The following is a 23,508-nucleotide window of genomic DNA, read 5'->3' as shown; positions in this document are numbered from 1 at the left end:
ATGGTCGCCATTTCAAAAACAGGTAAAATAGTATTAAAATTATATAAGAATTTTGTCTTAGTCTTTGTGGTCCATCCCCCTTAAGGGATTAAACAGTGATAATAGCTTAAGACAGTAGATATTTATGGCTATTATATTATTGATATACCAAGTCTCACTACTTTATCTATATTGTTAAAAAAATATAGCCAATCCAGGACTTTTCAACCATACTGTATAACGCCAACAAGAAATTTTTCCGTTGAACTCCTCCGAATTTCTTAGGTGATTTTGACCATTCATGTCTCATTAGAAAGAGCGTGTCACGTACATTTGCAAACCAACCTTACATTTTTAAATCCCTTGGGCTCAGCCCCAGCGGCTCATGTTATGAACCCATGTTATGCCTATGAAGAACATATTGATTTATTTATATTAGGATCAGCCCAGTTAATTGCTGTTATGCAATTCAAGGAAATAATGTAGGTTACATTATTAACATGTTACTGATTTGTTTCAAATACTATATTTACTATTTCTATTTGGGTTTGCAGGATAATTTAATCCATTTTACCAAACAATAAAATTAATGGACAAAGTAGTATATTTCATGAGCTTTCATTGAAAGGGCCGATTGAAGTCCTCATCAACCAAAATAATGCCTACTAAAGCAATTAAAATTGAGACGAACATGCAATGCACGAAATCAGGTGGTTCTTAAGTATGTGAAAAAATGTATCGCTATTCAAAAACAGACGGAAAACTTGTAACCATATTCTTGACAACGGGTGTAACCATGTAACATGGCTACATTATCAATGACAAACGTGGACAACCTTATACGAGTGTGAGTACGTCCGAAAACAGAGTAAGTCCGAAAACAACTCTAAAAAACAATAAGCAATAAATTGCAAGAACCGTTGCTTATATCATTGGGTACGGTATACACGCATCCACTGACGTGTATACTCAATGCTTATATCGAACTGTTATATGTACATCGTGAGTTGTTCCATTAGTTGTTTCATTTAGTTGTGTGTCCATTAGTATAGTAGTTTAGTTGACTCTTTTAAAGTCGGCGGAAATTGTGACTGTTATTACCCTTGAAATAATGTTTGTGAAGTACTTTGCAATCCAATGCTTATAGAATCATACGATTAAAATTTTCTGGTTAGAATATGTCGCATAGAGTGGTGACTAATGTATCTTTTTGGTTTGCTTGTAAAACAGGATCAACAGAGATTTTCCATCGACTTAAACAATACGATACTCCCAAATTGTTCATTGCAATAACAAAATATCACACAGTTTGATGAATATTTGTGTGTACACCACATACAGTACACCTTTATTCTATCTATTTTACCTTTTATTTTTCCAAGACTTTATAGAAAATCACGCATTACGTGATCAGTGAAGAAAAGGCTGTATCCCATGTGTTTTATAGGTAAAGAAGACAAGGGCGCTCCTAGACATATATTTTGGGGGGGGGGGTCACCGGGGGCCTGGGGGGTATGGAATACCCCTCAAAAAGGAGGAGGTCTTGGGGTTCCCCCCAGGAAAAATATATAAATAAATAAATATACGCTATACAGGGTGATCAACTCAAGGAGGCCACCATTGGGATATCGGAAACGGTAAAAATTAGAGAAAACTTAAAACGGAAGACATTCCTTTATTTTTTGTGGCAGTTTAAAATATGATTTTAGTCGTTTGAAATTCAGCCGCCATTTTCCAAAATGGCGGCCAAATTTGAAATTTCTTATCGAACACCCTATATTTTATCATGTTTTCGGACATAATAGGCAGTTTTAAAACTTTTTTATCCTTGACATTTTTTCGATAAACCCACTCGTTTAGGAGTTACAGCCTATGGAAAAATGACTTCCGGTGTACATATTAAATCATGTAGCTCCTAAACAAGTAAGTTTAAAGCAAAAACACGAGGAGTAAACGTCTTACAATTGCATCCACATTCCAAAAAGACCATAAAATTAATTAAAAATAGAAATTATATTATTTTAAAAAATGGCGGCAAACTTGAAAAGTGGAAAACTTTTTATTTTATAGTCTTTAAGGAATGAAGATGCAATTCTAAGACTAATTTACTTTTTGCAATTTTGCTCTAAACTTACTCGTTTAGGAGCTACATGATGTAAAATGTACACCGGAAGTCATTTTTCCATAGGCTGTACTCCCAAACGAGTGGGTTTATCGAAAAAGTGTCAAGGCTAAAAAAGTTTTTAAATTAGATATTCTATCCGAAAACATGATAAAAAAAACTAAAATCATATTTTTAACTGCCACAAAAAATAAAGGAATGTCCCCCATTTAATGTTTTCTCTAATTCTTACCGTTTCCGACTTCCCAATGGTGGCCTCCTTGAGTTGATCACCCTGTATATATGAATTTGAACGGATGGTGTTTTTGGCCTCTAGGGACCTCAAAACGAAAAATTAAATCGGTCCCGGGTCCAGGTGTTACCATAAGTACTACGGTAATAGCTTATTCCCTATATGGGAAATTCGCCAAAAACCTAATAGTTATATAGAACAATATTACATTCAACCAGCTGTTAGTTAAAACAAATTATATGGGACTAAAACAAATCGATGATTACAAAGATTCCTTTAAAAAATAATTTGAACATCCTACTATTTTTCTATGCAAATTTAAATAATCTGCCATCCTCATACCTAGGAATTGAATGTATCAATGGTCAGCATTACACATAGTATAAATAAGTCAACTCTAAATATGTCTTTAAATTTGTTTCCAAATGCTGAATTTGTGTCACAAATGCTGAATGTTTACAGCTGTTATGCTAAGCAAATTATATTGTACTAAAAGCTGGCTTAGAAGGTTAGCGTCGGCTGCTAGACTTTAAAAAAATTAAAACTTAATTTCTAAAAAACTGGGACCCTTAATTATAATTATGGCTTTGACATTCCCTAGTTCTCAAAATTATCTTTCTTTCAACACAAAAATAATGAAAATCCGTCGACTGGTTGATTCAGAATGTGAAAAAACCATATTTACGTTTTAATAATATATATGATAGTTTGGACAGGTTTCAACCCTTCCGAGGCGTAATACATTTACACAGTTTATGTGTAGACTACATTATAACTTATAAAATAGTTCTAAAATTAAATGGATCTCATCTCATGGAGGTGTCATTTGATTTGGCATAAAATTTCCCACATTTTGTTATTCTTGTGTTTTTTTTTTTGTAACTCTAGTGGTTTTCATGTTATTTGAGGTCAAAGATTTTAGATGGCCGCCATTTTGAAACGGCTATAGTCAACGAAATGAAATTTTGCATGTTTGTGTAACACGTTAAAATACACAAGTGTGTCAAATTTAAAGTTTGTACCTCGATTCAAACTCGAGTTATAAAGTTATTTATAAAAAACACGTACAGACAGACAGACAGAAAACGAGGCTCCGGCGACCCACGTTTATAATGTAAAATATTCATGTATTAACCCAAGGAATAATCCTGTGAATTTTTTCGAGAGAGTTCACAAACACCCTGTATAATAACCAGAAATTTTCAGATCGTCCTTGCGTGTATTTTATGCCACAAATTTTGACGAAAGGCTTTTCATTACATAAACTATACCTATTTACAGTGTTGACCAAACAGTTGGCAAGAAGCATTAATAGATAAGCTATGTACCAAATATAATTTTAGCTCTATTCTAATTATGACAAAACACGAAGTAACTAAAAGCAAGTTTTGTTGGTGTAGTAAGCGTTGCAGGAGGTCTACTTTACACTGAATCGACGTTCACTTTTATTGCTTTTGATCTTCCGGCACTGTTGACTCAGTGAAACTGAACTTGTATTTTACCGTATTTCGTTATATTAAAACTGCTGTTGCACTAGGTCAAATTCCCAATAAGTCAATTGCTTTAACATAGACCACGTTTTTAGCTCGGACTGTACTATTTGACTTACTGGGACTTTTGATCTACAGACACTGCAAACATTGTAGTTTTTGACCTAGCGGCACAGGTATAAATTATTTGATCTTCCGGGACTGTTGACTTTCAGCAACATTCCCATTAATACACGTCTCCGAAGATCATGTGATCCGAAACCGCTATTGCCGCGATCAGGCATGTTGACGATGACGTTTCCGTATTCGTGGCAGACGATGATAACGTCTACACGGCCACGGGAGATAATCATGATTTTGCCATGATCGTTCATGACGACGATGACGTTTCCGTGACCACGGGAGGCGATGATAACGTCTACACGGGCCGTGATCGCGCATGACGAAGATGACATTTTCGTGACCGTGGGAGATTTTCATGATTTTGCAGCCATCGCGCAAGTCGAGGGTGACATTTCCGTGGCTACGGAAATAGACAATGATGTTTACACGGCTGCGGGAGATGATACAATTTTTGCTGCGGCCGCGGAAGACAACGATTCTACATGACCGCGGGAGATGTTCATGATTTTGCCGTGATCGCGCAAGACATCTTGTTGATGACTCTTCCTTGGGGGTGTGGGAGGCGATGATAACGTCTATACGTCCGCTGGAGATGTTCATGATTTTGCCGCGATCGCGCATGACGATGATTACTTTTCCGTGACCTGGGGAGATGTTCATGATTTTGCCGCGATCGCGCAAGACGACGATGACGTTTTCATAACCGCGGGAGAGAATGATGATGTCTACACAGCCGCGGGAAAAGACGCCAGATTACTGGAGTGCCGGATTAGAGAGTGTCTACTGTAGTTGAGTACAATGACAATGAAAAGAAGCTGTCACAGAACAGTTAAATCCTTTGTTGGTAGCAACAGGGCCCCGTTAAGAGTCAGTGGAGCACTGGGTAAACCCCAAAAGCAGCACCCCCTTTTTACCTAGTGCGGGCGGGCGGTGGTTTGGGGGCACCCAACCACCGGCGCCCCTGGGCATATGCCCAGTCTGCTTATTTATAAAAGTGGGCCTGGGAAGCGTCCAGGTTAAAACAAAGGTAGGCCTACATCTGGATGGTTATCAATGGAGTTGTACAATTTTTTTTAAAGCTACTCAGACAATTAGTTTGTTCCAGCTTTCTTTTTCCTCTGAATCCATTGCCAAGGGCCTAATTGATATCAGCAATGGAAGCAACTCATGGTCTTAATCAGATATTATGTTAAATATGTGTAATGAATATAGCCCAATAAACAATGTGCTACTGAAATTAACTTTGATTATTAAAATAAAACTAGCCGACCTGTGTGAAGCATTTGCACTTTATCATCCACAAATCTTAGTTAGTAAGTCTACCGTGTAGTTAGTGTGTCATTGATTTAGGTGTTGGTTGTTAACATTTCAAAATCTTTTATTTTTTAAAGTATAAGGTATTTACAGCATATTTATATGCTGTATATTTGAGCACTATGTTGTAAGTGTAATCTAAAGTTAGAAGTCAATAGTCATCTGTGATTGTTTTTTATTAGGTTTGTTTTACACAGACATTGATTTAACTGAAAGAACACACCCTGGAAAACACCACACATAAATGACCATGTGAACAAACAGGGCCAGGAAAGTACAATCCTGCCTTTGTTAGCGTCTGTCCCTGTGTCTTATCAATTTATAGTCATGGCAATGGCAACTGATATGGAAAATTCCTAGTCAGTTGTAAAAGATCATAAGAGGTGAGTTTAATATGTGGTATGACAACTCTTTGGCCAGTCCCCCAAACACGACTTCATTGAAAAATGACACAACTGAAGTAGTGTACGTACTGTTTTATTGTTACTTTAACGCAGTTAAATCAAAATTCCTATAACAGACTAAAAGATTAATGACAATACCTCAGACTGCCATTTATAGAGATTTATCTGTATTTCTAGTTAGTTGGTACCTGTCTGTTGGTGCGAGGCAGCCTTGCTATTCGCTGGCCACCCAGGTCGTACAGCCGCACTTGTCTGTTGTCATGAGGTATAGCGACCACCCCAGTGTTGGACACATCCAGTCTGTTGACAGCCGAGTCTGACCGTATCGTTGCCAAAGGAGACCTCATGTTACGCAGATCCCACACCTGATACCGACATAACAAAACTGAAATCCAATGATCCCATTGTGCTGTATTCAGATCCTAGGACAACCTATAAATCCATCTTACAGAGTAGGCAACATTTCTCAAAAGAGTACTCCTTATAATAAGATAAGAGAACCTCTCTTTGAAATTAAATTAAATCAAATACAACAAACTACTGTGTCATAATATAAATCAAAATAAAAATGGCTGAGCATAGGACAGAATAAAATAAATGATAAAATATTACTGCAAATTATCATAGTTTAGGATAGGTCATATATGTGACTGAAATGACTAGATAAGTAACAGTTTATCAAATGACAAAAAACTCATGACAAGATTGCTATATAATTGTAATTATGTATTTACAAGTTATATGAATGATAGTTACAATAATGCTACTTGATTTTGTTACCTTGACACTTCGGTCGTCTGAGCCTGAGACTACCTTGTCTTCCCTCTTAGTAAACACAGCACACGTGACAGTGCTAAAACAACATCAACGTCAAGCTTAGACCACTGTAAGTACTGACCTAGTTTTGAGTAAATTTATAATTTTATCTTTTTAACCCATTGAATAGTTATAAATTTTTTCACGATATGTTGTGTTATGTCTTTTATCGCATATAACTTAACACGATATGTCCATATTTAACAAAAATAAGAGGCAAAAAAGAAAAAGATTCAGTGTTCTCCTCCCCTATACCGATCTAAAAAGAAGCAAAACAGATGTAGTTTGCAATCCCTATTGCCATCAATTTCCACCCAAGCCACTAAGCCACACTGTTTATGTAAGTTCGGCCCACCCACCAGCTAAGCCACACAGTAGTAAGCTTAATGTAGATTGAACATGTACATGATTAAAAACCCGTGCATGTAGTTAAGCAACAAATGCTACACCTTGTCAGTTCAAGACCTTAGCTATCATGCCAACGTCACAGACAGGTGGTCCCTGAATTCCTATTTTGTGCAAAACTAGCGTTCGCAGGTCTAATTTGAGCGCATATCAGATCAACTATTTGTACCCTAGTGGGATAGCAGTACAGCTGGCATAATGACACAAGAAACATATGTATGTCTGGATTGGCAAGAAGTTAAAGTGCTTGCCTTCAAATCTGAAGGTCGCTGGTTTGATTCCAAGCCTATCGTTTCCAGGACCAGATGCAATTTGTCATTGGGCTATGAATTAAGGATGCTATCTAACGAAAAGGTCGATGTTAGATAGTAAAAAGACCAGAGTTTGGACTATTCCCTTTCAAAATGTTAAAAAATTACATTGGCGTAGAAAACATTAAAGAAGCATAGCAAATATTTAAAAAATAGAAAATAAGTATAAAAAGTTGAGTTTACTGTTTTTATCTTTCTGACTCACTCTGTGTGGCCCTGAAAGACAGATACTGAGTGTATAGGCTCTCTGAAGTCCCACAGTCTGAAGGTTGTATCCCTGGAGGAAGTTACAACTAGACGCTGGGAATGGTGAGCTGATGTATGTGTCAATTCCTGATCATGGCCTAAGACAAACAAACAATGTGTAAGCTCAACTGTAAATTCAAGTCAAACTTGTTGAAGGCTACTTCATATGTGCTGCAATCTAATAGACAAACCTGAAACTAATAAGCTAAGGAATTTCATTTATTAGCATTGTTCATTAGCTTTGTTAGAGGAATTGACAGTAGGATTGATAATTTAACTGGAGAGTCCTGATTAAATAAACAACTATTTCATTGTTTCTTGTTTCAACAACAAGTTGTTGAAGTTGTATGCCTCCAGCAAAAGCAGTTATCACAAAAAATACCGTTTCCTAGATGTTATACAACCAATCAAATAAATGGAGGCTAATGACTGCATAAAAGGTGAATAGTCATTTATTAAGTCTTTAAACAATACAGTATTGTAATTGACATTGACATTATTATTGTAAAAAAGATATAAGCTGCTATACTTGTATAGGCTACTTAATACAAATTAGACATGAAAAATCCAAATTATAGGCTCCCCTTAATTCAACATTTAACAGGTTAAAATTAGGCACATTGTTTTTCAGTCTTTGATCCTCCAGTAGTATGGACAATTTATCAAGCCAATTTATGGCTAATTTTATTTTTAGTTTTAATTTATGGCTTGTATCAAGTCTTTATTTTGGGATGTAAGTGATGGTCACTCGAAGCAAGGTATGGTAAAATTTCATCCAACATACATACAGCAAACAATTTTATTTTTTTTATGAAAAATTCTTAGTTGAGTGATGTAGACAGTTTTGAAATGATAAATGAGTCCACTATACAGAAGCCTGTTGTTACCACTGAGTGTCTGCAACATCTCCCCAGTCTCCACGTCGTACAGACTGGCTGTGCGGTCCCAGGACGCAGTGACAGCTTGGTCACCCCCGGCTAACCAGTCTGCTGACATCACCACACTGGCGTGACCTGTCAGCTCCACCAGGGGCGTCCTCAGCTGCTCTCCCTGCTCACTCTCTCCCTCGCCTCCACCCCCGCCACGGAAGTCTTCTAGCTCTTCTGAATCTGAGTTGCCTTTCTGCAAAACATAGGAGATATTGATAGGTGATGTACAGTAAAGTAAAAAATTTTAAACAAAATATCAAGCAAAATATATATTATTTATTCCAAACAAATAAAAATATTGTAAAGAAGTGTTTTAGACTCCCAAGAGAATTTTTAGGTTAAAGGTACAAAGGTACTCGGAGACATCAAAATGACTCCAATGCTCCGAAGGGGAGGTAAGGTACTCGCCCCCCACCACTTGGGTACCATTCGGCGGGTACTTAACCAGGGTGTTTGGCACCGAGAAGTCAGTTGGGCCTCCGGGCCCGACCCCGCCGAATGGGCGTGCTGAGCCACCGGTGTGGGGCCTGATGGGCGTGTTGAGCACCGGGCACCGTCGGACGGGCGTGTTGAGCCCCCGACACCCTCGCATGGGCGTGTTGAGCCCGCGAGACACCTGATGGGCGTGCTAAGCCACAGGTACGCTGGACGGGCGTGTTGAGCCCCCGGCACCGTCGGACGGGCGTGTTGAGCCCCCGACACCCTCGCATGGGCGTGTTGAGCCCGCGAGTCACCTGACGGGCGTGTTGAGCCACAGGTACGCTGGACGGGCGTGTTGAGCCCCCGGCACCCTCGCATGGGCGTGTTGAGCCCCCGGCACCCTCGCATGGGCGTGTTGAGCCCGCAAGACACCTGATGGGCGTGTTGAGCCACGGGTACCGCTGGATAGGCGTGTTGTGCCCCCGGCACCGTCGGACGGGCGTGTTGAGCCCCCGGCACCCTCGCATGGGCGTGTTGAGCCCGCGAGTTACCTGATGGGCGTGTTGAGCCACAGGTACGCTGGACGGGCATGTTCAGCCCCCGGCACCCTCGCATGGGCGTGTTGAGCCCGCGAGACACCTGATGGGCGTGCTGACCCACAGGTACACTGGACGGGCGTGTTGAGCCCCCGACACCCTCGCATGGGCGTGTTGAGCCCGCGAGACACCTGATGGGCGTGTTGAGCCACGGGTACGCTGGACGGGCGTGTTGAGCCCCCGGCACCGTCGGACAGGCGTGTTGAGCCCCCGGCACCCTCGCATGGGCGTGTTGTGCCTGCGAGTTACCGCTGGATGGGCGTGTTGAGCCACCAGCACCGTCGGATGGGCGTGTTGAGCCCCCGACACCCCGCATGGGCGTGTTGAGCCCGCGGGACACCTGATGGGCGTGTTGAGCCACGGGTACCGCTGGACGGGCGTGTTGAGCCACCGACACCCTCGCATGGGCGTGTTGAGCCCGCGGGTCCGTAGTCGTAGGTGGAGGGGAGGACTTTGGAGTCTCCCACCACTTTCAAAGCATATACATAGGTATACGCTAAGTGTTGAAGGAGTTTACGTCGGACTGCAGACCGAGTAGACTGCCTAGAGAGTGCTAACTTCTGAGCAAGTGACGCCAGAACCGTCTCCAGTGGAGAGCAGTAGCACATTAAACCGGCCCAGCTTGACTTCTGTGCTTGGAAAGCCAGAACCGTCTCCAGTGGAGAGCAGCAGCTAGGGGACCGAGGATTCCGGGGTGAAGGTGCCAAGGATCTAGACCGCGGACCCACACGGATATCTTTTAGGAGTGTCGTAGACCACCGGGCCAGTAAGGGCGCAAGCAAGACTTGATCCAACCTCTGCCCAACCCCTGAATACGAGCCCGGAGACACTGCCTGGTAGGAGGACTACGGACCCAGGATCAAGACTGTATATAATATTGTATATATAAACATATGTGTTAGGATAAGGATATCAGGGAATAAAATGGAAGTTTGAGATACCCAGAGTCTTTCACTTATCGACCCTTACCACCCTTGATAAGGCCTAGTGCTCTGGAGGAAACTTCCTCACAATATATCAGGTCTACTTGATGTTTCAAACTACACAAAATAACATAGAGTAGTCACAAAATTATATTGAATTGTCTTTGTAAAGTATTATCAATTAAGATGGGGGAACAACTGGGCGTATTTTAACCCAAATGTGAGTGAAGTATGAGTATAGGGGTGATATGCCTAAAGTAGCACTGACCAAGACCAAAAGTTTCATTGGGCGTGGGAGATGTTCATGATTTCGCCACTAACGCGTGAGACGACAATCTTGTATTCGAGACGAAGATGACATTTACACGGCCGCGGGAGATATTCATGATTTTGCCGCTATCGCACAAGACCACAGTCACGTTTTCGAGACTGCGGTAGTCAGAAGATGATGTTTACACGGCCGTAGGAGATGTTCATGATTTTGCCGCTATCGTGAAGATGATGATCACGAGTCGTTCATTATTCCACCGCAATCGGAGGAGACGAAGATGACGTCTCAGCACCCGCGCAAGGTGCTAACTATTTCTCCACGGCCATAGGAGACGTTAATGTTTTCACCGTGATCGGAGGAGATGAAGATGATGTTTTCACGATCACGCAAGGTGTTCACCATTTCTTCGCGGTCACATGAGTCGTTCATGATTCCGCCGTGATCGAAGGAGCATTAACAACATTTTTTATTCAGATACCTGAACACCAGTAGCTTAACAAACCCTATTCAACAAAAATGGCCAAGAACAAATACTAAGGTGTACATAAGATCTGATATAGTGTACATGTAATATACTGGATGTATTTACCGAAGCCTCCCAGTTGACAGCCGCTTGCCAGACATGAGCCTTGTGATCGCCACTAGAGGTGAGCACCAGGTCTCGTAGAGGATGGAACCTCAGTGAGTTGACAGAGCCTTGGTGTCCCAGGTATTGTAACAGACATTTGCCAGAGTCTACACCCCAGATACAAGCTCTGTGATCTACACAACACATACACAAGATACTGCAGTCAGTTTGGTACTTCTACATATAGTTAACACTTCAAGTAGTTTTACACAACTGCTATGGGGGGAATGAGCAAGTCTAGTGGTAAAGCGTGGGACTTTGGTTCCTGAGGTACGGTACCTATCCTACCAACCACCAATGGATTTTATCTAGGTAATAATGTTGCATCCAGTTATTGACCTCAGTTACTGGTCTAGCTTTAAGTAACGTCCTGAGATATGGAGGTGGGATATAAACAAAAATAGGCCTACTATGCATCACTTATTTGGTCTCGTTCTTAATCTCCCATTTCACGTATTACTACACAATGTCAAGCCTTAAACCAAAGTTCCAATAACACAAACTGAGGAGCAATACCCTCCGTCTACAATATATTTTAAGCATTTAAATCCATACAATGAGTATATGTGAATGGTACATAGAATTAAATTATGAAATCAATTTCATCAAGGTGCATAACAAAGCACATAATTATAACTTACAAATATTTCTCAAATCTAGGTTATTTTTTTTTTTTTTTTTTTTGCTAGGCACTAGTCTGGGATTGTTTTTCACATTACTTCAGACTAGACCTAGGGGTTGCGGCATTATCACTTAGATAAGATCCATTGGTGACTTGGCGGGGATCGAGCCCGGGACCTCAGAGACTGAAGTCCCGCGCTCTAACCACTACGCCAGCACGCTCCCCATCTAGGGTATAGGGGTGACACATCAAAACGCCTATGTCAGGTCAGTCGGTCAGTGTCTCTACCACAAGTCATCGTCTGCCAGTCAAGGCTGGCCATTGGCCGCTCAAGAAAAATAAAAATAAAACGAGGCAGCAACTTGTGTATACAGAGCAACAGCATGCGACATTGCAATATTGATTTATATTAAAATAATTAAGCTGGGACAGACCCTTCAACTCCACATAGGAGACTTTTTACCAAATTACAAGTAATTTACAAGCAAATTCAGCTGCTCAATTTATACTAAATATTTTATTTGGGAAATTGTTGCAAATATACCTCTAAAGTGATTGTGTGTAATATGTTCAATAAATGCATACAACATAATATTAAAAATGCAGTCATTCATGACTTTCTAAAATACATTATATAAATCTAACTCTAACATAATTTTTGTATCACTTTTGCTGTGACACGCTGCCCTGGTATTTGTTACCTGCGGAGGCGGTGCCGATGATAGGCTGCCCCGGACGAGCGACAGCTACTTCCCACACTCCATCTCTGTGTCCAGTGAACTCTCTCACTAGGTTGCAGCCCACTGTAGGACCCTTGAAACTGGACACTATCTTGCTGGTCTGGGCCTTCAGCTTGTGAGCTGTCTTCAGCTTCTGGGAGGAACTCCCCACTGCTGAACACACACAGACAACAATAAGAATCTTTATTCTCCTTTGAAAATTTTACAATAGGGTCCCTCATTTTGAGGATTGTTACATGTTACAACTACAGTGCCAATACAGATACGGTATGATCTATAATTAATATATAAAAGAAAAAAACAATAATTATTAATCTATATATTAATTACGTAAGGCGATTCTTTGCGTCAAAATTGTGGGGGACTGGGATGTCGCAGAACGACAAGAGAGGGCTTTAATTAAAGGTCTCTACTCTCTATTCCGTGACGGTGGTAAAAATAGTGGAATTCACAAAAGTTTAACCGAAATTTAGATATAACGTAAAAAGTTCTCCATAAGAATAGCAATGGAAGCCATATACACAGCTGATTTTTATTTACTTTAATATAGTTGATCGTGATATATTTCCAAGCCAGTGTTCAATACACACAGTTGGTTTACTTAGCCAGTTAACTCTGCAATGCACTGTAAACTGTATTAAAACCAGGGATAACGTTATCTATAATTGAGACATTTTCTGAAAACCAAAAATCAAACCAAAGTTTTGTGTAAACTGTCAATATTGGCTTCGACAACTGGGAAATAGAACCTTAAAACAATAAAATATAACTCAATGTGGCTAATAAAAATGTTAATTTTTTATAGTACTTATTTACTTCCCTAAAGTTTCATGACGATCGGATAGTCGTTTGGTAACACAAAAAGGACAAACATTGGATTTCATAGATTTACAACAACCAAAGTAAACAGAGAGACTTTTTTGAAAAAGATACAGTCATTTCCATCTTGACAAATAAAAAGTTTGATTCTTAGTTTGTTTGAATATTAAAATAAGGTGTTTTATATTTTAAGCTTTTTAGGGAATTACCTCCCTACATGCCCCTAGTTTTAAGTTATTTCTTGATTAAATTAGTTAAAATAAGCTGACCTAGTTTAGAATCTGCTATTGGCATTTACGTAATAAATTACTAAAAAGGACCTTCATGGGCCCAGTATAAAAGTGGAGGAAGCCAACTATCAAAATTAGCATGGCTGAAGATACAATAATTTACACTCAAGAGTCAGATGACTTTTTGTTTTTAATTAAGTAGTTGTTTTTAAGTTTAATTATAAGACTGAAACAGTGGATTTTTTGGAGTAGGCCCTATGTTATGTATTTTGGTTGTTTCACTACCATCATAACTTTAAAATTCCTTTAAGAATTTAAATGTTTCTTAGAAAGAACTTGTATGATGCTTTATTTACATCACATAGCTGAAAAATATTACTACTCTGATTTCATAAAAAATAACTATCTTAATTTTTTTTTCAAAACTCTTTTATCGGCTTTATGAATTCAGTAGATCTAGAGTTAATTACAAGTGATGGAATACTTACATTTGTGCTTGGATACTTTAGTAGGTACATCAAAGTCTGTGTAGTCAAATCCTGGTTTTTCATTCACAAGACTTTCTCTTTCTAGTTTCTCACTGAGTATATCAACTTTTTCTTGTACTGAAAACATGTGGGTCTAATTAAAAGAAAAACTACTTAATCTGTAGCTCATTCTTAATTTCACAGAAAACTATAGGCTAAGCAAAATTATACAAAATAAAAACATTAACAATCTTCCTTTAACTAAACATACTAAGGCCCGGTTTCCCCAACTCATTTAAACTTAGTTTTAAATTAAACTGTGATTTAAACTTAGTTTAACTAAGATTTGTGTTTCTCCAAATTTAAACTAGGTATTAATCTAAGTTCAAACTAAACCAACTCTCGACTTGGTTTAACTACTGGAGATAAAATAAACTGAGTTCAAATTAGTAAAATACAACAGTAACATAACCTCAAATAATTCCAAAACAATAGGTAGGTTAATAATTTAAGCATCAACAAATTTATTTGGACGAAAATAGGCTTGGCTTAGGGCTGGCTTATATTGTAAAGGCCTATAATTAAGTTAAGTTTTATTTATATTTTAATTTATTTTGTTTATTAAGTTCTTTAAATTTGTACATTTATTTTTTTGCAAGTTAGGCTACTATTAATTGCAGTATTTGCATTAACTCAAATGGAAGAGTCAATTGACATTTTTGAAGAAGTTGATGAAGATTATAACACTTTGATACCAAGAACAAGAGGGCCTACTAAAATAAGGGACAGAATTCTTTTGGTTGTAAAAGAAAAATCAACTTTATAACATAACATAACCTTAACACGTTGGGTGCTGATGACGGGAATTCCCGCAATTGCTTAACATTGAAATAAATGCAACTTTTATGTTCAAACATGTCGATAGCACGAATAGTGTTAAACAGTGATGTTATTCTAGCAGCATTCGCACTTTGCTCGTCTGCTCTACCGAGTTGTAGCGTAGCGTAGCGAGCGTTGTAAGAAACACTAGCCCAAAGCCCACCGAAGATTCTTTACAAATACACATTCAGGATTGCCAACCGCTCGAATTGCCGTTTATCTTAAACGAAGCCAGTAAAATGTCGGAGAAACCGAACACACATTTTAAACGGAGTTTAAAAATAAACTAGTTTATTATAAACGAAGTTTACACCATTTTGGGGAAACTGGGCCTAAACCCTATTACTAAATAACTATCAAATTTCCACCATGCAAGTGAAACACTGACCTAGCATACATTACATTTATAAACAGCTGGTTTACTAATTCTAATTCTAATAGCAAGTATATTCATAAGAATAATATAGCAACTTTGGAAGACAGTGGGGCATAGGCAGGGCCCTAGAAGAGATTAAGAATAAAACCAGGCCTATGTCCATCTGTGTTATATTGGTTATATTCTTGCAAAATTTCATCTCAATTGGTCCAGTAGTTTTCACGTGAAAGAGTTGAACTTATCGCCACTGTTGGATAACAATTAATTTTCTGGGTAGATTTAGTGATCTATTGTTTCTTATTGCTGTGAATGATCTACCTTGTAACTTAAATGGAAATATTTTTTCAATATGCAGATGACACCACCATGCTTGATATTGATATGCTTGGTAGAGATATCTCTAACCTCAAAAATTCTGTTCATGGAATCGATAGGGCCACATAGTGGTTTGCTGCCAACAGCTTTCTTTTAAATAAGGACAAAACCTTGGACCTAATTTTTAGTCTTAGGGAACTTCCAGATACTATGGTGTCTAACAGTCATGTAAAATTTCTTGGTGTAACATTGGATCAAAATTTGTCTTGGGAGCCTCATAAAAACGCTTTAGAAAATTAAGATACGTAATACCGATAGATTCTAATCTGACAATTTCATAACTACGACTGACTTGCTTCTTTGCTAACCAAGTCAGTTCCGGTGGTGTATTTCCTGCTTCTACTGTGGCCACATCTAAATATCTGACTCAGATTAACCACATGCCAAAAATCTGAATCTGAATCGGAGTGCACTCTGGACGTATCGTAAGTAATGAAAGGTTGGCTAGATAGTAACCGTGCCAAGGTCATTCATTCCCTTACAAACAACTGATAGTTTCACTGTTACCGATTCCTGTTCAAAAAAAAAAAAAAAACAGACAAACTGTAAGCTAATTATTAAAATATGCATATTTTACACTTTTAGTAAAAGACATAACTTTCGATAAGTAGCTTACATGTAATTTGTTGTTAAATACTGTAATACTGTTAATTTTAATTCTTGAGATTTTTTTACTTACAACTAATGTTTTCAGCGTACAATGTCTCAAACTCCTTTTCAATCTGGGAAAACAAGTCATGTAGCCTGCCCCTGCAAGAAAAAAAACGATGTCAAAATTTTTTTTAATGTACAATCAGTTAAGTCAGATCTATAGATAACTTGGACCGGTTTCCAATACAGTAGACTGCCTCTTATCCGGACACCTTTTAACCGGACTAGATCGGCAGGAAGTGGGCAATACTGAAACGACTGATCTCGAGGGAAAGATTTTAGACCAGTGATCACGTGTCTAAATACAATGCTCTACTAAATTTAAGTCGAATATCACACAAAACAGTCCGTTTTAACGAGATTTTTGGGACGTCGGTTTAACCGGAAAACCCGTTATCCGGACTGGCCTCGGTCCCGAGGAGTCCGGATAAGAGGAAGTCTACTGTAATTCCGCCGTTTTTTCACAACCAAGTTTATTTTTCGTGACTAGGTCTGATGCCTGACTGTAGCCACCAGATGAATCATTTCCATTTTTTTTTTTTATGAAATATTTAAAAAAAAGTTTTTTTCCTCTGATAAGAGGAATTCGGGAAATTATTATAAATAAGCAAATAACTTCTTGATCAGGGGAATGTTGCTGAAAGTCAACAGTCCCGGAAGATCAAATAATTTATACCTGTGCCGCTAGGTCAAAAACTACAATGTTTGCAGTGTCTGTAGATCAAAAGTTCCAGTAAGTCAAATAGTACAGTCCGAGCTAAAAACGTGGTCTATGTTAAAGCAATTGACTTATTGGGAATTTGACCTAATGCAACAGCAGTTTTAATATAACGAAATAAGGTAAAATACAAGTTCAGTTTCGCTGAGTCAACAGTGCCGGAAGATCAAAAGCAATAAAAGTGAACGTCGATTCAGTGTAAAGTAGACCTCCTGCAACGCTTACTACACCAACAAAACTCACTTTTAGTTACTTCGTGTTTTGTCATAATTAGAATAGAGCTAAAATTATCATATTTGGTACATAGCTTATCTATTAATGCTTCTTGCCAACTGTTTGGTCAACACTGTAAATAGGTATAGTTTATGTAATGAAAAGCCTTTCGTCAAAATTTGTGGCATAAAATACACGCAAGGACGATCTGAAAATTTCTGGTTATTATATACGTTTGTAAAAGGAGATCCATTTAATTGTAGAACTATTTTACGAGTTATAATGTAGTCTACATATAAACTGTGTAAATGTATTACGCCTCGGAAGGGTTGAAACCTGTCCAAACTATCATATATATTATTAAAACGTAAATGGGATTTTTTTCACGATTCTGAATCAACCAGACGATGGATTTTCATTAGTTTTGTGTTGGAAGAAAGATAATTTTGAGAACTAGGGAATGTCAAAGCCATAATTATAATTAAGGGTCCCAGTTTTTTAGAAATTAAGTTTTATTTTTAAAAAGTCTAGCAGCCGACGCTAACCTTCTAAGCCAGCTTTTAGTACAATATAATTTGTTTAACATAACAGCTGTAAACATTCAGCATCTGTGACACAAATTCAGCATTTGGAAACAAATTTAAAGATATATTTAGAGTTGACTTATTTATACAATGTGTAATGCTGACCATTGATACATTCAATTCTTAGGTATGAGGATGGCAGATTAACTAGTAGTACGCTTATTCTGCGCGTAACGGGATGAGTGAACATGAGCGCAGTAATGAAAGAGTCCACCCACACCTAGCCTACTTACCGGTGTCACTGGTGAACACAATGTTATTTGTATGGGCAAATCAACCAAATCTTAGTCAACAACAATCCTAACTTCTCATCCATTAATTAACCAAAGTCATTGGTAATATACGTAATGGATTTCCAACAGTTATCGATAGGAAGTAAATCAATCGTTCCTGTACAACATGGGATTTGATTAAATGAAGCCTATTTCCATATTTGTTATGAGGCCTATCATAAACAAAACTAAGCCAAACTGAACTAATCTAACTTAACCTAATTGCCAAAGGACGATGTAAGGAATCTCCAAAAAAATATCGTATGGCTTACAATGATGATTTAAAACAACGATATCGTAATTATATCATCTAAAAATAATTAAAAATCCAATATATGTTTATCTAACTAATGAAGGGTCCCCACACTCCGGACCGCTTGCATTGACTACTTCCATCACCACTTCCTACGTCGTGGAAATGTTTCCCTCCCTTCCTATGGCATTTTAGTATTGCAGGTACAAAAATCTAACTGTCACAAAGGGTCCCCACACTCCGGACTGCTCGCCTTGACTACTTCCATCACCACTTCCTACGTCGTGGACATGTTTACCTCCCTTCCAATGGCATTTTAGTATTGCAGGTACATTAACCTAACTGTCCCAAAGGGTCCCCACACTCCGGACTGCTCGCCTTGACTACTTCCATCACCACTTCCTACGTCGTGGACATGTTTCCCTCCCTTCCTATGGCATTTTAGTATTGCAGGTACATTAATCTAACTGTCACAAAGGGTCCCCACACTCCGGACTGCTCGCCTTGACTACTTCCTTCACCACTTGCTACGTCGTGGACATGTTTCCCTCCCTTCCTATGGCATTTTAGTATTGCAGGTACATTAACCTAACTGTCACAAAGGGTCCCCACACTCCGGAATGCTCGCCTTGACTACTTCCATCACCACTTCCTACGTCGTGGACATGTTTCCCTCCCTTCCTAAGGCATTTTAGTATTGCAGGTACATTAACCTTACTGTCACAAAGGGTCCCCACACTCCGAACTGCTCGCCTTGACTACTTCCTTCACCACTTCCTACGTCGTGGACCTGTTTCCCTCCCTTCCTTTAGCATTTTTTTATTGCATATCTATTAATCTAACTGTCACAACGGGTCCCCACACTCCGGACTGCTCGCCTTGACTACTTCCATCACCACTTCCTACGTCGTGGACATGTTTCCCTCCCTTCCTATGGCATTTTAGTATTGCAGGTACATTAACCTAACTGTCACAAAGGGTCCCTACACTCCGGACTGCTCGCCTTGACTACTTCCATCACCACTTCCTACGTCGTGGACATGTTTCCCTCCCTTCCTATGGCATTTTAGTATTGCAGGTACATTAACCTAACTGTCACAAAGGGTCCCTACACTCCGGACTGCTCGCCTCGACTACTTCCTTCACCACTTCCTACGTCGTGGACCTGTTTCTCTCCCTTCCCATTGCGTTTTTAGAATTGTAGATACATTATTATAACTGTCACAAAAGCTTTCCACACTCCGGAGCGCTCGCCTTGACTACTTCCTTCACTACTTCCTACATCGTAGACCTGTTTCCCTCTCTTTTCATAGCATTTAAGTATTACAGATCTAACAAAAAACCACTAAGTGGTAACACTTCCCCCGCCAAGTCAGCAACCCAAAAAAGACAATAAATCACCACTTTTCCGCCAAGTAAAACAATGTAATGTATGTAAGTTTGGCAACTTGGCGGCAGACTTTTGCTTGTTTTTTTTTCATTAAAGTTACGTTGGTGGATAATTTCACAAATCAACTTCTCTAATTAATTAGTCCAACTAAGTATAATAATTTCGAGGTAATCAGTAGATATAAAACCATCACTATTATGATTTTATGAAATGTGACACAAATAAGGTCAAATTTTGTAAAATAAGCTCTCATCTAGCAATGTACTATTGGGAGAGATACTTGCTCAATGGAACTAATTTTATGGTATTTTTTAAAGTGATCAAGCAAAAGTCTGCCGCCAAGTGGCCAAACTTACATACATTACATTGTTTTACTTGGCGGAAAAGTGGTGATTTATTGTCTTTTTTGGGTTGCTGACTTGGCGGGGGAAGTGTTACCACTTAGTGGTTTTTTGTTAGATTGTATTTATTTTTGTAGAAAATTAACAGTTAAAATAAAAATCCTCTTTTCTCTTATATATAGACCAGGGCACAACTACACATAAAATGCATTGGTGTTACATAAGTGTTCCGATAATTAAACCCGTATATCTAAAGACTAGTGTAAATTGAGCCCTTATTAGAGAAGTAAAAATGTAATCAAACAGATTAGGTTTGTTAGAAATAGCATAAGGCAAAACAAATATTGAAAAACTCATTTTTATCCTAAATTTACATATCACTTTTTACATTCACTTTTTTGCTTGTTTAACATACGTAGACGGATTTTCCCAATTGTTTTATTTGTTTTAGTGTATCAAAACATAAAACTAACCTTATTTAGTTAAATAAATTTTGGCAATATTATGAAGAAACAATGTTAAAACTAACCTTAGTACTAGTACTAAGTTTCAAGTTCCTAGGTTTCATATGTTTTGATAAGTAGTATTAAACTGTTAAAAATGACGAGCTGCTGTACCAGTGTACCATCGGTACACAGCATTTTTCAATGGAAAGTATCGGGGAATATCACTGCTCTAAGTAATTTTATATAGTAAGTAGCTCAAATCATTCGGTATACCTGAAAAAATACTTTATAAAAGTTTTAAAATAATTTTTCAGCTGATCCTATGAATTTCTCTAACATTTTAAATTAATTGAGATTTAATCGCAGCTGATCCTTCTTTTGTTTTGATTTTAATCCAATGTTATTTAAATGGGCCAAAATCGTACTTTGAGGGCTTGCCAAGGGTTTATGGGTCAACGCACCGACTTGTGACCCTCAAAAGGCACATCTACACGCTAAGGGCTTTCAAACAACATAAAAAACATTAAAATTGAGCCAGTGGTTTGGGCTGTAGGTCCGTCAACATTTAAGGAGAAGAAGGAGAACACGGAAAATTTGTGAATTTTCAAACTAGTTTTTCTTGGCTCAAACACAACCTTTTTTTAAATTCTTTTTTTTATTTTGCCAAGAATGATTGCCCCTATCCAGTGGATGAACAATTATTTTAATAGCTTTTGTTTCTTCAGAGCTATAAACGAGTAAAAAAGCCACTTTGTCACGTCATGTATATATACACTGCAGCAGCTGTGTACCGCTGGGGGACTTGGCGGGGCGGAACGCTGCCGCGTTCCTTAATATACTGTATTAATTTAATAGTCACAAAGGATTTCCACACTCCGCACTGCTCACCTTTTCCGCTTCCTTTACCACTCTCTACGTCGTAGACCTGTCCCCCCCCCCCCCTTCGCATAGAATTTTAGTATTACCTCAGAGTAATAAAACAAAATTTTAATACTGAACATAAACGGTATATAACTGCCGATTAATATTGTAAAGTTCAATTTATTATTCAGAAAGTTGTGAAATTTAATTAACTTAAACAACATTATTCTGAAATCTGTGAAATTATAATGATACTAGCTGTTACCCGCCGGCTTCGCTCGACGTAACCTGTTTGTCTTATTGTTAGATCCAGCATCTCATTCCCTATATTTTTTCTATTCGAACTTGATATACTCCATATATTATGTACTTACATAAACTTAGCATCTTAAATTAAATAGAAAAGTAATCACCCGAATAAATCTTAACAAATTGAACTCTTTATTTAACAATACTATTTTTAATTTGTAGAATAATTCATCAACAAATTCCAGATAAAACGATAACAATACAACAACACCTTTTTAAACTGGAAAAATCTATGTTGTATTGATGTAAATTCATTACAATAATACATTCCTATATACAACATTGTAAGATTTGTTATTCTCAGCCAGTATATGCAGGTTTTGGGGACTTGACACTCTTGAACAACCGACATATAGCTGACCGTGTGAGAAGCAAGGTGTTCCCAAATGAATCCCTGCAACTCTCAGCGTTTGTCCCTGTGACTTATTGACTGTCATCGTAAATGCCACCTTTATCGGGAACTGTAGCCTCCTAAACTGGAATGGCAGATTATTAGGAATAATCGGGATTCTTGGAATCAAAACGCTTTCTCCTTTAGCTGTTCCAGTCAGAATAGTGGCATGCACTATGTTTCTTCCTAGCTCTGTGACTCGAAGCCTAGTGCCATTGCACAATCTTGGTGCATCAAGGTTGCGCATCAGCAGAACTGGTACGCCAACTTTTAGCTCGAGTTTATGGGAAGGCACGCCTGTTAGTTCCAATGAGTTTAGAAATTCTACAGGGTAAGTGGGACTGTCGTCACTGCTCATCACAGTGTCTATTGACGTGTATATTCTTGACTCCCCTGCTAACATTGCCAATATATGTTTGTTGATGTTGTTGACAGACTCATTTGTTGGAGATAGAACTGCCCTCTCGCATAACCATTCTTCGTTGCTTATATTCCTTTGTATGTTTGGATAAACGTGAGCAATAAGTTCATCCTCTGTTGTCACTGGATGACAAAAATCATTGGTAAATTCGATTTTTCCATCTGTGTCTGTTTTTAGGAGACCCTCTCCTATTTTCAGAAGCTTAGACGCATAGGCACCTGACTCCAAATCGTTGAAAAGCTGGACACGCATGTTACATGTAAGCTGGAGCTTTATTACCTTGGACCACAGTTGAGACGCCTTTAGACATGCATTCATCTCATCCGCCGGTGTCCCCCTCTCAATAACGGGCAGTGTCTGTCTGAAGTCACCAGCGAGCAGAACTACAACACCTCCCATTAGAGATTGGTTGCTGCGTATATCTTGCAGGCTGTAGTTCAAAGCCTCTAAGGCGTGCTTGTGCGACATAGTGCACTCGTCCCACACAATTAACTTGCACTGTTGCAGGAGAGCACCGCGGTTGCTATTTTTACTTATGTTGCATGTAGGGGTCTCTTGGCTTGCTAGATTTAATGGCAATTTAAAAGTAGAATGTGCTGTCCGTCCACCGTTCAACAACGTTGCAGCGATTCCCGAGGAAGCCACAGCCAGGGCTATGTTCCTGTCCTTGCGAAGTCGGGCGAGCAGTAGGTTTAACACAAATGTTTTACCAGTACCCCCTGGTGCGTCCAGAAAGAAGAGTCCCCCATTACTACTATTTACATGCTGTATAATTACATCATAAACGTGCCTTTGTTCGGGAAGCAAACGTGGCTCCATATCATTGACAAAGATATCTAAGGCAACGGCATCGTAATTCAGTTCTCTTACAACATCGCTTGACAATTCTCCCCTTTGTTCTGGAGTGGGCAAACCGAAGTCTGTCATTTTCATCCCTGATA

The 23,508-nt window shown here is 38.8% G+C and overlaps 1 protein-coding gene across 2 annotated transcripts in view; it reads right to left on the bottom strand.

Moving 5' to 3' along the window:
• Positions 1-23,508, bottom strand: part of LOC128987696 (WD repeat-containing protein 37) — a 49,615-nt gene that overhangs the window by 4,884 nt on the left and 21,223 nt on the right. Inside the window, exons 3-10 of one of the 2 annotated variants that reach the window (XM_054408694.1) lie at positions 16,397-16,467; positions 14,109-14,225; positions 12,533-12,721; positions 11,171-11,343; positions 8,330-8,564; positions 7,402-7,540; positions 6,445-6,517; positions 5,853-6,029 (exon numbers count right to left, since the gene is read on the bottom strand). In XM_054408694.1, the coding sequence (XP_054264669.1) occupies positions 5,853-6,029; positions 6,445-6,517; positions 7,402-7,540; positions 8,330-8,564; positions 11,171-11,343; positions 12,533-12,721; positions 14,109-14,225; positions 16,397-16,467 (1,174 nt within the window). Of the gene's footprint in view, positions 1-5,852; positions 6,030-6,444; positions 6,518-7,401; positions 7,541-8,329; positions 8,565-11,170; positions 11,344-12,532; positions 12,725-14,108; positions 14,226-16,396; positions 16,468-23,508 lie in introns of both variants that reach the window. The other variant, XM_054408686.1, reaches the window with a different exon arrangement.

This window comes from Macrosteles quadrilineatus, unplaced genomic scaffold (genome assembly GCF_028750875.1).
Source record: "Macrosteles quadrilineatus isolate MER2022 unplaced genomic scaffold, UCM_ALF_1.0 Scaffold_1__1_contigs__length_201487025, whole genome shotgun sequence".
NCBI lineage: Eukaryota > Metazoa > Arthropoda > Insecta > Hemiptera > Cicadellidae > Macrosteles > Macrosteles quadrilineatus.
Note: the sequence above shows the minus strand (reverse complement) of the source record. Positions and strands in the feature narration are given on the sequence as shown.